The 16,761-nt window shown below is 39.1% G+C and overlaps 1 protein-coding gene across 1 annotated transcript in view; it reads right to left on the bottom strand.

Moving 5' to 3' along the window:
- Positions 1-15,591: 15,591 nt before the first annotated feature.
- HECTD2 (HECT domain containing E3 ubiquitin protein ligase 2) overlaps positions 15,592-16,761 on the bottom strand; it is a 173,614-nt gene continuing 172,444 nt past the window's right edge. Inside the window, exon 24 of the mRNA XM_006831446.1 lies at positions 15,592-15,712. Coding sequence (XP_006831509.1) covers positions 15,592-15,712 — 121 coding nt within the window. The remainder of the gene's footprint in view (positions 15,713-16,761) is intronic.

Raw genomic sequence — 16,761 nt, 5'->3', positions numbered from 1 at the left:
TCCTTGTGATTACACCAGCCAGTGGCATATCTGCAGCTTTCAAATGAGGAATTGGATCAGAGGTAATAGGAAACACTCAGATGTGAGGTATAAGGCTTACATTGATCTGGCAGAACCCTGAAATTTTGGTTAATGCTCTTATCTAGAAAAAGCCGTATTTTATTGTGAGGTCCATGTGTATAATCATCTCTTTTGCTGTGTAAAGAAGGTATTTGAAATGAGGAAATCATTGGTTTTGCAGAGTTCTATCATGCGTTCTCCAGCATAACTTTTATCACCAAGGCCATGTTTTCCAACTACCGATCCTTCCTCTTTGTTTCCAACCTTTGCATTCCAATCACCAGTAATGATCAATATATCTTGATTGCATGTTTGATCTATTTCAGATTGAAGAAGTTGGTAGAATTCTTCTATTTCATCCTCACTGGCTTTGGTGGTTGGTGCATAAATTTGAATAATCGTGGTATTAACTGGTCTTCCCTGTAGGAGCATTGTACCTCATCACTGATGTTGAGCTGTTCTTTTTGATCATGAATGCAACACCATTCCTCTTCAATTTACCATTCCCGGTATAATAAATCGTATGATTGTCAGATTCAAAATGGCCAATACCAGTACATTTCAGCTCACTAATGCCTAAGATATTTATGTTTATGAGTTCCAGTTCATTTTTGATAATTTCCAGTTTTCCTAGATTTATACTTCATACATTCTCGGTTCTGATTATTAATGAATGTTTACAGCTGTTTCTCTTCATTTTGAATTTAATTATGCATATAAAAATTCAAACATGACAGAAATTATGATAGCAAAAAATTTTCTGAAATTCTATTGTTAACCCCTTCCTGGTTCTCCCAATCCTCAAGAACCACAGTTAACTGTTTATATTCTTGTAGGTATTTTTAATGTAGAAACAAGCATGATTATAGTCAATTTATGCAAATAGGGTGATACTAAACAGGTTGTGCTTTTTATCCCTAGCAATATGTTTTGGATGTCTGCCTATGTTTATATCTGTACATCTGATTTATTCCTTTTAGCACAAGATTTCTTAACATGATAGAGAATCTAGAAAAAGGAGAAAACCATTGTGTTTATAAACATTGTTTCTTTCATGTTCAGTGTTTTGGGAAGAATGAGAGAACTTCTAAAATCAGTTCAGATGCTTCAATAAATAGACAAGAATGATAGTTGGATGACTATAGGAAGTTGGTGGATCCAATCCTTCCTCCTTAGGTCCATTTGTCCTTAGTCGGACTGTTGTCAAGGGCCATTGAGTCAGGTCCTACTCATAGCAACCCTGTATAGGGTTTCTGAGGAGTGGCTGGTGGGTTTGAACCAACCTTGCAGTTCAAATCAGCCTTCTGGTCTCATGCTTATCCTACAGCACTATAGCAGGACTCTACTGTAGAACAGTGGAAAACCTTTTCTGTGGTATGCAGAATAATGGCTCCCAAAGATGGTCATGTCCTACTCTGTGGAACCTGTGAATGTGTTCCATTACATGACGAATGAGACTCTGCAGATGTGGTTAAGGACCTTGAGAAAGGGAGAAGATTCTGGATTATCAAAGCGAGCTTGATATTATTTTGTTGCTGTTGTTAAGTGCTATCTAGTCAGTTCCAACTCACAGCGACCCTGTATGGGGTTTCCAATGAATGGTAGGTGGGTTTGAACCATAAGCCTTATGGTTAGCAATCCAGTGTTTATCCTACAGTACCACACCAGGGCTCTAATACAATCCTAAGAGTCCTTAAAAGTGTTATAGACAGACTGAAGATGCTGTCAGGTTGGTTTTGAAAATGGAGGAAGGACCATGGGATGCAGGCAACCTCTAGGATCTGGAAAAGACGAGAAAACAGTCCTCTGCTGCAGCTTTCTGAAGGAATGCAGCTCTTCTGACACCTTGATTTTAGACCAGGAGACCTTTCTTAGGCTTGTGACCTCTAGAACTATAAGAGAATACATTTGTGTTGTTTTAAGACATTAACTTTGTAATACTTTTTATAGAAGCCATAGAAAACTTTGTTTTTATTGTGTGCCCTCGAGTTGAATCAGATTCACAGTGATCCTATAGAGGGCTTCCTGAGGCTGCAAATCTTTGTGGTAGCAGAAAATCTTATCTTTCTCCCAAGGAGCCACTGATGAACTCGAACTGCCAACCTACTGGTTTGAAGTTCAGTGCTTATCATACAGAGTCCCTGAGCTCTCATGGAATAACTCACAAAATTTATTTATTCACCTTGCATGCTGCAATGTGATTTGGCCCTCGCTTGGCAGAAGCAGAATCCAAACACAAATGCTGTGTCTGAAATCATGATGACCAGAAACAAATCCAGTACTCACTGTTACATGGCAGTCTGAGTGAATTAGAGTAGGTTTATGGAAGTCTTTTAGTCAAAAATGACAGTGAGACTCCATTAACCTTCAAGAAATGTGTAATTGGATCCCAGCTGTCCATGGACCCAAGGCGGAAAAGGTTACCAGAGAGGTAGGTGGCCTTGATATTCTCACCTCCATCTAATGGTTGAAATCCTGGGGCTTTGTAAGGTTACTCTTAGCCCAGGCCAATAGCAGGTCAATAGCAGGCCAATACCAGGAAGGGCTGAGATGGTTTTTCCTTCCAATTCTGTGATGGCTCCTTTGTTCCTTAAAGGGAACAGTGTGGGACATGCCATATGACTCTCCAGGACCTTCTGTGGCACTTTATCTTTCTATCAGCCTTTGGGTCTAAACACCACTGAAGGGGTGATGGTAAGAGGAATAGTAGCCCATCTTTGTACCTTTCCTGCCTCTCACTGTCTCAGCTGGCACCCTGCCAAGTTCTCTGTTCATGGTCTTAAGAAATGGTACTGAAATTCTGGTTACCTGTGGTTTCGGACGACCACGAACTAATCTAGTGAGTCTCTCCAGGTATGCTTGGTTTGAGTTTCCCAATGCTCCCTGTGAAGGGCCAACGGGAGAGGTCCTGGCAACTGTAGCCTTGGTTGTAACAAACACAGAGAGCTTCCCAACTTTTCCTTTGACTCTTGGAACCTCAGCAATTATTGTCAAGAGAGCAAAGTGGTTACTTGGTACAAAGTGGGGAATTCATTTCTAGGTTTCCAGAGTTCTTTCTTGGACTGGGAAAGTGATCAGAAACCCTTGGCTCCTCTGAGGTGAAGGCTGATGGGCCCATGCATACACAAGTATTGAGTTGTGGAACTCAAATGCCATGTATTGTGTCCCCTTTTTACTTAATAAATGACTCTGAGCACTGGTGAGCTGGCCTCTGTTTGTAGCTCTTCGCACTCTCAACAAAGCACACTTAGCAATAAAAACTGAAGACAGACACCACATGGATCAGGCATCAACTGTCTGGAAATGTTCCAGGTATTAATGTTAGGATTAGGTTCTTTGTACTGATCATATCTGCTCCTCTGGGGTTCTAACAGATGGAATAAATACATGTGGAAACAGGAGATTAAAATACCTGTTCTAGCATTTAACTCTCAAATATAAGGCTCCTTTGAAAAATGAATCTGGAGAATATTGCTGAGATCCTGCCTCCTTCTCAGAATTTGTATGTAGAGGAGACTGCTAGGTTCTACCAACCCCCTGCTTTCTCCTTTTCTTAGACACACTGCTGGAGTCCTTGGGTTATGCAACCAGTTAAGCACTGGGCTACTTAATAGATAGGTTGGTGGTTCAAACCTACCCAGAAGTGCCTCCAAAGACAGGCCAGGAGATTTGCGTCTTAAAAGTCAGTCTTGGAACCCTAAGAAGGGCAGTTCTATTCTGAAACACATGGGGCTGCCATGAGACAGAATCAATGGCAACTGGTTAGGCACCCAGCTGGACCACTTCCCAGTCAGGCATGGCAATGTGTGAGAGACAAGCAGTGTCTACAGAAGCCCTCCCAGGAAGGTTTGCTGCCCAACTGTAGGAAGTGTGGTCCGCAGATGGCCTCCAGCTGTCAGGCCCTTCAGAATGCTGGGCGGAACAGTCAAGAACTGGTAAGTGAGCTACAGATGAAGTACTGTACTAAGCCACTGCTACTTCAGCCTCCCTGACCTTAGACCCACAGGATCCTGACTTCTCTGTAATGTCTTAACCTCAGCAATGCAAATAAAAAGGCTGCTCATTCTTGAGGGTGTGAATGATCAGAAGTGACTGGGCGTTCAAGTGCCCTCTAAGCCTAGATTAGAACAGGCAGAGATCTCCAGAGAACTAGAGAAAAGAGCAGAGTCCTGGTGAGGCTCTGTAGGATAAGCACTGGACTGCTAACCACCAGGTTGGTGGTTCAAACCCATCAGCTTCTCCTTTGATACCTTATACAGGGTCACTGTAAGTCAGAACTGACTTGATGGCACTTAATAACGAGAGGAAAGAGAAAGGTAAGGGACAGTTTTTCTATGCAGAGATCCACACTTCAGGAAAACTTGGCCCAATGCTACTTGTCATTGTTAGGTGCCAATGAGTTGGTTCTGATCCATAGTGACCCTGTATAGGGCTACAGTGCCACACCAGTCCTAGGCTTTCATCACTCAAAAAGTACCTTTTGGTTTTATGTCTTAAGGATACTGCAATTAATCGTTTCTAATGGAATCCTGGTGTGGTGCTGTGGGCTAATGCGTCAAGACTGCAAAGTCATTTGAACTGCAAGGTCAGTGGTTCAAGATCACCAGCTGATCCTTGGAAACCCTATACAGGGTCGCTATGGGTCAGAATCGACTTGATGGCACTTAACAACAACAATGGAGTCCTGGTGTGGCGCTGTGGGTTAATGTGCTGGACTGCAAAGTAGGTTTGAGCTGCAAGGTCTATGGTTCAAGCTCACCAGCTGCTTCTCGGGAACCCTTGACAGGGTTGCTATTAGTCAGTTTTGTAGGCACTTAACAACAGCGACAACAATTATTCATTAATACTTTTGCCTTTACTTCTTTCTTCTTGAAGTTCTTGGTTATTCTGCCCAGCTGAATTTTAATGTGTTAGTTAAATTTATTAATTTTCTCTTGATAACATATTTAGAACTCTAAGTAGAGGTTTGCCCATATTCCAGGCAGACACGTATATAATATTTTCACTCTTGTAGGTTTTAAGTGGTTCATTATTACAGACTTAACTGATTCCATATGCAGAAGAGCCACTGATTCTGTACTACATTAAAAAATTTCAAGTATATTCATCTTTTTCTGAAAGAAGAGAAGCGAAAGGAAAGAAATAATGAAATCATTTAAAGTCACAAGGCCTGTGTGTGTTTCATTTAGGAATAGAACCCAGATTGTCTGACTTCTGGTCCAGTCAGTGAGAAAACATTATATATACTTTCAGAGGAATAGTTCAAGATTGGGAATTTCTGAAAAATGTCCCGAGTGGGAGATACTGTTGTTGTTAAGTACTGTTGAGTTGGTTCTGGTCCATAGTGACCCTGTATAGGGCTTCCGAGGAGTGGTTGGTGGGTTTGAACCGGTGATCTTGCGATTCACACTGACCTTTCAGTCCAGCATATTATCCTGCAGTGCCACACTAGGAGGAGCAGATAAACTGGAAAATCACCATGTTTAAAGTCAGACAGACCTGAGTTCAAATCCCGACGTGGCTCCTTGACATTTGTGATTTGGGCAAGGTCCTCTCTGAGTTCCTGTTTACTTATCTGTGACTTCGGGGAAATCATATTTATTTTATATAGTTGTTGAAGATTAAATTAAATATGAAATCGTGTACATAGAGGAAATGTGAATGGCATACCACAGATAATGAATATTATTCTACACCTTTAATTAATATTTTGTAGATTCTCAAAGTATTAGATACTCCTTGCTCTCAAACAGATTCTGACTATTAGCAATTCTCTAGGACAGAGAACTGTCCTACAGGGTTTTCAAGGCTATAATCTTCACATCTTTCTCGTGCAGAGCGACTAGTGGGTTTGAACTGCCAACTCTTCAGTGCTTAACCACTGTGCCACTAGAATACCGGATACCAAAACCAAGCTCCCAGCTGTAAGTTCTGACTCAGAGCATCCCTGTGCTCCATATGGTTTCCAAGGCTGTTAATCTTTTCAGAAGCAGACTGCCACATCTTTCTTCTGTGAAGTGGCTGGTGGAGTCAAACCACCGAGCATCTGGTTATCAGCTCAATGCTTACCCAACTATACCACCAGGGCTCCTAGGGTATTGGATTAAAAAATCCACTGCCATTGAATCAATTCTGACTCATAGTGACCCTATATAGTGCTTTTTAATTTTATTTTATGTACACCGAAGCACTCAGGAATAATATAACCATTCAAAGAACCAAAGGGTACACCCCGCAAGCCTGCCCTCCACTGGCTGTCAGCACACAACCCTCTGAGTCCAGAGTCTCCAGCTGCTCCATCTCTCCGTGTCATCGTCTCTGCCTCCATCTCTGGTGTCACTGCTTCTCTGGATAGGGTCCTGCACTCTTCTCCTTTGATGGTTTTCTTCGCTCCTCTCCCTTGATGGTCCCAGGGTCCTCCGCTCCTAGACTCCCTCCTTTTGTTACAGAACTTATACCTTTACATTTGCAACATTTACAACCAGTCCTGATAGCAATTATTCACTATTGTAACTCAAGAGTCTTATTATCCCCATGTCCTCTTACAAGCCCTGTCCACACAGGTTGGAAACCACTCAGTGGCGATTCTACCTTTCTGAAACTAGGCTCCCTCTTGATAGCTTGTAAGCCTGTCACTTTGTGCCTTTGTAGTCCCCCCATTTTGGGTAGCCAGTGTCTAAGTTGCCTATCCTTGTCAACCCTGTTGTACCAAGGGAGTGGGAATGATCCTCACTGTAAAGATCTGTTTCCTCTTTTGAGCTACTACATCCATAAGTATGGGTCAAGTACATCGAATTGTAGCAGATTACTCTTTTTTTCCATGTTATTTGTGTCTTCTCCCTCTTTTCTCTTGTTAGTTTGCCAATGAGTCTGTCAATTTTATTAATCCTTTCAAAGAGCCAGCTTCTTGTCTTGTTGACTCTTTCTGTTTTCTATCTCGTTTATTTCTGTTCTAATCTTTACTACTTCTTTTCTTCTGGTGTGTGTAGGTTTACTTTGTTGGTCTGTTTCTAATTGTTGGAGATGTTGTGTTAATGTGTTCATTTTCCTTCTTTTTTTTTTTTTTGATGTGTGCATTTATTGCTATATATTGTTCTCTTAGCACTGTTTTAGCTGTGTCCCAGGGTTTTGGTATACTGTGTTTTCACTCTCATTTGTTTCTAGAAAAATTTAAATTTTACCTTATAGTTATACTAATACCCAGTAACTTTTAAGCAGGGTGTTATTCAGTTTCCATGTGTTTGACTTTATTTCTTTGATCTTCCTATTATTGATTTCTAATTTTGTAGCATTGTGGTCTGAGAAGATGCTTTGTATTTTGATGTTTTAAAATTTATGGACGCTTGATTTGTGGCCTAACACATGGTCTATTTTGGAGAATGTTCCATGTGCACTGGAAAAGAATGTGTATTGTGCTGTTTTGGGGTTGAATGCCCTGTACACATCTATAAGGTCAAGTTGGTTGTGTTGCTGAGTTCCTCTGTATCTTTGCCTAGTTTCTTTCTGGTTGTTTTATCCTTTTTTGAAAGTGGTGTATTAAAATCTCCCACAATTACTATAGATTTGTCTATTTCTTTCTTCAGTTCTATTGGTTTGGTTTTTGTGCTATCGTGTCGAATCAAACTCATAGTGACCCTGTATAGGGTTTCTGAAGCTGTAAATCTTTATGGGAGCTGAAAGCCTCATCTTTCTCCCATGGAGAAACTGCTGACCTTGGAGTTAGCAGCTCAATTCATAACCACTATGCTACCAGAGCTCAGTTTTATTAGTGTTAGCTTTATGTATTTTGGGGCTCTTTCATTGAGCATAGATATTTCTTATGGCTATATCCTCTTGTTAAATTGATCCTTTAATTATGAGATAAATTATGTCCTTCTTTGTCTCTTACACTGCTTTTTGTTTTAAAGTTTATTTTATCGGAGATAAGTATTGCCACTCCTGGTCATTTTTTATTGCAATTAGATAGGTATATATTTTCCAATCCTTTAATTTTAAATCTTTTTGTCTTTGTACATAAAGTGTGTCTCTTGCAGACAGCACACTGAAGGAACCTGTTTTCTTATCTATTCTGCCATTCTCTGCCTCTTGACTGTACATTTAATCCATTGACATTCAGTGTAATTATTGATAGATATGAATTAATTGCTGCCATTAAGTCTGTTATTTTGTGGCGCTGCTAGTTTCTTCATGCCTTTCTGTGCTAAGTTCATTTTTTTGTGTGCTTTCTTGTCAGTTTCTTCAGTTTTTATGTTTCCATGCTCCGCTTGGATTTTCATTTTCTTGATATGCTGTGAAGTATTGATTTGCTTTGAGGTTACCCTCAAAAAAAAGAGGACAGGAAAACTCTACTTCTAAACCAGCCTGGATAGGAGTTAGTTGTTAGGTCTAAAGCTGTATAGTCAAAGTTTACACAGTGGTAAAGGAATATTAATCCTAGAAGTGAACATAAAAATTGGTGCAGGTCAGGGCCTGGGGGCTCAGGACCATGGTCTCGGAGGACATCAAGGTCAACTGGCGTAACATAGTCTACAAAGACAAATGTTCTACATCCTATTTTGGTGAGTAGCAATTGGGGTTTTGAAAGCTCATGAGTGACCATTTAAGGTGTGACTATTGGTTTCTTCCCATCTGGAATAAAGAAGAATGATGAGGATCGAAGACATGTGGAAATAGTCCAGTGGAATAACAGACCATCTGAACATCTGAACATCATTCCCCATGACCTTGAAACCAGAACTCGATGGTGCACTTCCAGCTGCTCTGAAAGGGATCATGTTAGAAGGTTCTAGATAGAGTGGGAGAGAAGTGTGGGACAGAACTCAAAATTGTAAAAATACCAGGCTTACTGGTATTATACAGACTGGTGGAACGCCCAAGACTATGATGCCCTTAGTCACCCTTCAGGTCTGGAAATGAACTCACCCTCATGGCTTAATTTTCTGCCTAACAACAGACAAGTCTATAAGGGGTACAATAACAGTAGTGTAGTATGCACACCTTAAAATAATCAATCATTTGAGATCAAAAGGGTAGCATTTACCCAGGGACAAAGTTGATAAAGGTTTGGAATAAGGGAGAAATGGAAACAAGAAACACGGGGAGAAAGTGGGATAAATGCTGTTATATTGTAAGAATTACAATCAATGAGATGAAGCAAAGTGTGTATGAATTACTGAACAGAAAATCTATTTGCTTTGTAAACTTTCACCCAATTGCAGGAAAAATTAGATTTTGGTTGGGAACATATCTGAAACACAACTGCTGGGGAACTTCTATTCATGACAGGTAGAACTCTCAGAGGAAACGATCACTCTCTTTGAAATTAGATAAAAAGTACAAAGTTACAAAATTACAAATTACATGAAACAAATCACTATGAGAGCCAATGGATGAACAACTAAGAAAATTTGTAACTCATGAACCGAAGAGAATCAAACAGTCTGAATTAAAGCTAAAAACAAACTATATAAAATAGTAATTGTTTAATTTTTGAGTTCAAAAAGAACAAAATACTGAGGGACAGTAATAAGTCAGGAGATGGGTAGTCAAAGTTAAAGAATCCTAAGGCACTAATTAAGATATCAGAGTCTTGGTGTGACAATGTGTAGGGTAAGCACTGGACTGCTAACCTTAAGGTTGGTGGTCAAACCTACCAGTTGCTGCTCAGAAGGCCTATACAGGGTTGCTATGAGTCAGAATCTGAATTTAGAGATCATCTGAAGAACAGATTTGATACTTTAGATATTAAAGACTAGAGACCAGAAGAGTTGAGGGATGACATCAAGAACATCATACAGGAAGAACACAAACGGGCTTTAAGAAGACAGGAAAGAAGGAAACTACCAAAATAGATGTCAGAAGAGACTCTGAAACTTGCTCTCCAATGTAGAGATTTCTAAAGCAAAGCGAAGAAATGAGGTTTAAGAGCTGAACAGAAAATTTCAAGGGTCAGCTTGAGAAGACAAAGTCAAATATTACAGCAAAATGTGCAAAGACCAAAAGGGAAGAACATGCTCAATTTCTCAAGCTGAGGGAACAGAATAAAAAATTCAAGCTTCAACTTGAAATACTGAAGGATTCTATGGGCAAAATACTGAATGATGCAGAAAGCATAAACAGATGGAAGGATTGGTTGGTTTTCAACCATTTCAAGAAGTAGCAAATGATCAAGAGCCAGTGGGACTGAAGGAAGAAGTCCAAAGGTGCATTAAAGGAATTGGCAAAGAACAAGGCCCCGGGAATTGATGGAATACAAAATTGAAATCTTCCACGAGCTGATGCAGCACTGGAGGCACTCTCTCATTGATGCTAAGAAATTTAGAAGACAACTACCCGGCCAACTGACTGGAAGAGATCCCTATTTGTGCCCAAACCAAAAAGAGGTGATCTGACAGAATGTGGAAACCATTGGACAATATCATTTATATCCCATGCGAGTAAAGTTTTACTAAAGATAATACAAAAATGGCTGCAACCATACATTCACATCGCACTTCCAGAGGTTCAAGCTGGATTCAGAAGAGGACGTGAAACAAGTAATACCACTGCTGATGTCAGATTTATCTTGGTTGAAAGCAGAGAATACCAGAAAGATGTTTACCTATGCTTTTATTGACTATGCAAAGGTTTTTGTGTGGATCATGACAAGCTATGGACAACATTGCGAAGAACGTGTATTTTGGAACACATAAATGTGCACATGAGGAACCTGCACATAGACCAACTGGCAATTGTTCGAACAAAACAAGAGAACATCAAATGGTTTAAAATTAGGAAAGTTGTGCTCCAGAGTTGTATTCTTTCACCAAAATTATTCAATCTGTATGGTGAGCACATAATCTGAGAAACTGGATTATATGAAGAAGAATGTGACATTAAGATCCATTAACAACCTACAATATGCAGATGATACAACCTTACTTGCTGAAATTGAAGAGGACTTAGACTACTGATGAATATCAAAGACCACAGCCTTCACTATGAGTTGCACCTCAATGTTAAGAAAACAAAAATCCTCACCACTGGACCAATAAACAACATACGTATGAATGGAGAAAAGACTGAAGTTGTCAAAGACTTCATTTTGTTCAGATCAATTATCAGCACTCATGGAAGTAGCAATAACCTCATATGCATGTGAAAGATGGACAGTGAATAAGGAAGACCATAGAAGAATTGATGCTTTTAAGTTATGGTGTTGGAGGAGAATACTGAAAGTGCCATGGGCTGCCAAAAGAACCAATAGATCTGTGTTGGAAGAAGTGCAGGCTGACTGCTCCTTCGAGGTCAGGATGGCCAAACTTCGTCTCTCATACTTTGCACATATTGTCAGAAGGGACCAGTTGCTGGAGAAGGATATCATGTTTGGTAAAGTGGAGGGTCAGAGAAAAAGAGGAAGAGCTCCAGTGAGATGGACTGGCCAAGTGGCAGCATCAATGGGCTCAAGAGTGGCAACAATAGTGAGGTTGGCCCAGGATCGAGCAGTGTTTCGTTCTGTTGTGCATAGGGTCTGGTCTCTATGAGCCGGTACCCACTCGATGGCACCTAACAACAACAACAATGGAAGCAGCAGTCAAGAAATCAGATGATACCTTGAGCAGATTTGTGTTGGGCAAATCTGCTGCAAAAGAACTCTTTAAAGTGTTGAAGAGCAAAGATGTCAGTTTGAGGACTAAGGTGCGCCTGACCCAAGCCATGGTATTTTCAATAACCTCATATGCATGTGAAAGCTGGACAGTGAATAAGGAAGACCGTAGAAGAATTGATGCTTTTGAGTTATGGTGTTGGAGAATATTGAAAGTATCATCGGCCGTCAAAAGAACAAACAGATCTGTGTTGGAAGAAGTACAGCCAGAGTGCTCCTTGGAAGCCAGGATGACCAAACTTCGTCTCTCATACTTTGGACATATTATCAGGAGGGGCCAGTCCCTGGAGAAAGATACCAGGTTTGGTAAAGTGGAGGGTCGGAGAAAAAGAGGGAGGTCTCCAATGAGATGGATTGGCTCGGGTGTAGCAACAATTGTGAGGTTGGTGCAGGGCCTGGCAGCTTTCTGTTCTGTTGTTCTCATAGGGTCGCTGAGTTGGCACTGACTCGATGGCACTTAACAAGAACAGCAACAATAACGAGTAGGAACCCATTTGATGGCCTTAACAACAACAATTAAGATAACTGGAGTTCTGGTGTGGCTCTGTAGGATAAGCACTGGACTGCTAACTGAAAGGTTGACAGTTCAAACCCACCAGCCACTCCTGAGGGGGGAGGGGGAAGTTATTAAACATAGAGAAGATTGCTTTATTAGTATAAGATTCAATTCATTAGCTTATATAAGAAGAATAAACTTAATAGCCATCTAAGAACATCTAACTAAACTTCAAGGAAATGTTGTCAGGTGCTGTCGAAGTCGATTCCGACTCCTTCTCAGAGTTATAAATGCACAATATAAGTGTTATAAATGTACAACAGAAGGAAACACTGAATTGTTCCCTCGGAGTCCATTGTTGCTGCCACTGTGTGAATCCACCTTGTGGAGGACCTCCTCTTTTTCGTTGATTCTCCACTTTACCAAGTATGATGTCCTTCTCTGGGAGTGGTCCCTCCTGATAACACATCCATTTGAACACACCTCTCTCAAGAATTATCAACATTTAAGGATTCATATGGATGCAAAAGATGTTAACAATACATTCATAACCTTAACCAAATGAGTATATTTTTAAGCAAATAATGTTACACAGTTTTTTGCAAACCGTGCAACACCTTCGCATGATAGTTCTCTACGCACTTTGTATGAATGTGTGTTATTAACATGGGCACATTCTATGAGAAAAATACAGTATATGTTTTATTATGTCTCCAATAATTAGAGAATGCTTTCAGTAAAATTCAAGGAATTGGTGTGATTATCCAGATATTGGATATACATAATTTTATATTGAAAATAAAGCTAAAGAAGTTGATTTGCCTTCGAGTTAACAACAGTATATTTTCTGACTCGGTGCATGGACCATTTCCATAAGCACCAGTTTGAGAGGCCAAGAACACTATCTGCCTAAAGGAGTTTTTAAACACAGTTTCAATGAATTGACTAGTGTTCCAAAAATGAATTGAAGCCAGACTGGCTGTATAACTTTAATGTTTCAAAAAATTTTTTCCAGAAATTAACAGTTTCATACAATACAGATTTGTACAAAAGAGGGACTGGTAAAAACTTCTGATCGCACAGACAAAAATATGATTAAATAAAGATTTAAAAAAGGACAAGACATTTGTAAATACTGATAAATACTGTGCAATACTTTAATTTACTATGGCAGATACAAAAATCAAGAATTCACTAACAAATTTTTTTTTTAAAGGAACTACATGAATTTTCTAGGTGTTTAAATTAATGAAATGTAACAATCATGGTATTTTATTTTTTAAAAAAATGAGGTATTATTACACTGTAAACCAAAACCAGAGCATAAATAAATAAAGGCAATGTGCAATTTAGTGATACAGGATTATAAATTTTAAGTTAATAGAAACAGACAACAAAATTTTTCCAGTAATTTATGGACTTTGTCATTTAAAACTCTGGCTTACTTATGGACATCTTATTTAAAAGTCACGTAGCTATCGATATGCAAGAACGTCATTAAACATGCAGACCAAGCCGACACAATTTTCCCATGAGTCATCTGTACCAAATAAAAAGCTTACTTTACATTTGACCTAAAACACTTAAATCTGGTTTCCTATACATAATTCTTTTGTGCTTATTAGTTAGTATTAACCTACATTAAACATCTTACTTTCTAGTTCAAGCAGTGTAAGTGAGAAGCAGTTTTATTTGCATATGGTCTTAAAACAGCAAAACCAAACCAAACCAATGTGCCTTTAATTCTCAGGCTTTCCAAGATTTTAACAAGAAAAATCCTTTAAGTAGTAGATCCAAATGGAAAAGCATAGTCACTTCCGTCTCAAAGAGAATAAATAGTAAAAACATTCCATCCAGAGAGAATAGTAAAAAAAACAACAAAAACCCTCAAAGATTTGGGGGTTGGCTTCCAAACTGCAGAAGAACACACTGACGAGCTCCTCCACCCTTGAAGGGTGCTGCTGGTTGGGTGCAGGAAGCAGAGCAACAAGAAAAAGCCTAGCTCAGAAAACAATTTTGGGAAAGAATTATTTGCATGTGAACCATATGCTGGTACGAATGCTGGCGGCATTATTATTGCAACTATAACTTCAGAATTTTCTGAAGGAAAGCTATCAAAGTATAATAGAGAAATTGTGAATTGGAAACATTTGTAACATGCTAATAACACTGCTTCATTTACTATTTATTTAAAAAAATAAGCCATTTACTGTCAGACTTAAAATAGTTTCTTTTCACATGCTACTTTATTAAAACACTCAAAAGAGGGTACTCTTGAATTTACTATGTTCAGAATCCAGTGAAAAAACAAACATTTGGGCCAAAACACTAAACTTCATTTTTACTGAGCTGTATTATTTTGACACAAATATTATTGTCTTCACTTTTGTTAAATATCCTATCTTTTCCATAAATTATTGTTTCAGTACAAGTGGTAATCAAAAATATTAGAAATAAGATTTGTATATCAATCTATAAATATACACATGTATGTGTATATATGTATGAGATATAGATCAACTGTTCTTTTGTGCTTTTAATGGACTTAACTCATCAATTGGTTGATTAGATCTGATTTTTTTCCCTAATAACCTAACCCTTAAGAAGACATGATCATCATACAAATAGTACAGAATACTAAAAGTAATGAGTTTACTGCCAATGTGCATGCAGACTAACAATATTTAAAAGAATATAACCTTGAATCCAATTGGTCTGAAAATAGTTACACTCTTGTACAATCATCTTTATTGATTTGTAAAAGCTGTATACACATCTAAAACCCTGAATTTACTTTGTAAAAATAAATTTTTAGCAATAAATGACACTATCAAAATCCCATGATCTCAGGCAATTATGTAGTTATTTACAGGCTTTTCAGCAATAGTTAAAAGAATCTTACAGGACCGAAGCCAGTATATCAAAAAACCCTGTAAATTGCATTTGCAATTATCCTGTTGCTTACCGTTGTACGAAAATATGGCTCCATGCCTCCTGTGAGTGGTAACAAAGCTATCAGCTCTGCTACTGCGTGTTAGCAGCACACAACCTGCCCTGGGTTTGATTATGCCCGTCTGCTGTACTTTGCTTTCCCAGGGGGACACCTATGACAAACGACTTATCGGGGGTGATGAAGTGCTATATAAAAAAGAGGGACTGGACCCACACTTCTCTGTGCTATCTGGTCTTCTCCTCTGTCAAGCAATTTCTGTGTTTTTAGAAAATCATGCCTTCATTGAAATACTTCGTATTTGATTTTTAGAAAATCAGTATTTTAAAATTGGTGAACTTTGTCAAGGTGTTTGAGACAGAAACATGAAAAGGTTAAAGGCACAATAAGAGGGAAGTGAATGCTACATATAAAAAAGTATTGTATTTCAAGTCTTCTAGGTTACTCAAGTCCGAAACCTTCTGAGTTTGAAATTCCAATGATCAATTTCTGTTTCAGGTCTTTTTTGCTCTTGTAGGGGGGAAGGCAAAGTTGATTGAAGCAGGTGTGAGCCACAGGTAACCTAGGAAAATGTTTAAGATATTAAGTATTAACACACACACACACAATAAGTACTAATTTAAAAAAATACATACAAATCTCTGTTACTATGCTGACATCACTCATTCATTCCTTCATGAACTATTTATTGGGACTCTACCATGTATCAGGTACCATCTGGACACTAAGACTTTTACAAACAAGGCAGTGTCCTTACTCTCATAAAACTTTCATTGCTCTGGTTTTTCTGTCTTTTTTTGGAATGATACAGATCAGGGTTTGAATACTGTCTTCCTCACTTACTAGCTTTGGGACCATGTTCAAGTTGCTTATGGGTTCCAGTTAAGTGCCATCGAGTCAGTTCCAACCCATAGCGACCCTGTATAGGGTTTCCAAGGAACAACTGCTGAGCTTGAACTGCCGACCTTGAGGTTCAAATTGACTTTGAAGTCCAACGCATTAGCCCTCAGCACCATAGGACAAACTGTTTCAACTGGGTTGTTTAAAAAGTTAAATAAGCTAGTAACATAAATTACCTAACAGAATAGCAGATAATATGCCTAACTGTTACTATTATTTCCATCTTGACTGTCAGAAAACAGTAAGAAGAGCATTTCTGGGACCCTTGAAACCTGTACTTTGAATGTTGCTGCCTCAATGCACAGGCAACATTCACCCTCTGAGTCCTTTTCATCAGCTTTCTCCCCTACCCCCTAACAACACTGTCACTCTTCATTTTGGAGTTCCATTCCACCTGATGCTCCGATGTGGCTCAGCTGAAAGCAGAGACTACCAGAAAGATGTTTACCTGTGCTTTATTGACTACGCAAAGGCTTTCGGTTGTGTGGATCAGGATTATGACAAGCTATGGACAACACTGTGAAGTATGAGTATTCTGGAACACTTAATTGTGCTCATGAGGAATCTCTACATGGACCAAGAGGCAGTTGTTTGAACAGAACATGGGAACACTGAATGGTTTAAAATTAAGAAAGGTGTGCAAAAGGGGTGTATTCTTTCACCATACTTAGTCAACCTGTATGCTGAGCAAATAATCCAAGAAGCTGGGTT

Source organism: Chrysochloris asiatica, unplaced genomic scaffold (genome assembly GCF_000296735.1).
Source record: "Chrysochloris asiatica unplaced genomic scaffold, ChrAsi1.0 scaffold00003, whole genome shotgun sequence".
Lineage (NCBI taxonomy): Eukaryota > Metazoa > Chordata > Mammalia > Afrosoricida > Chrysochloridae > Chrysochloris > Chrysochloris asiatica.
Note: the sequence above shows the minus strand (reverse complement) of the source record. Positions and strands in the feature narration are given on the sequence as shown.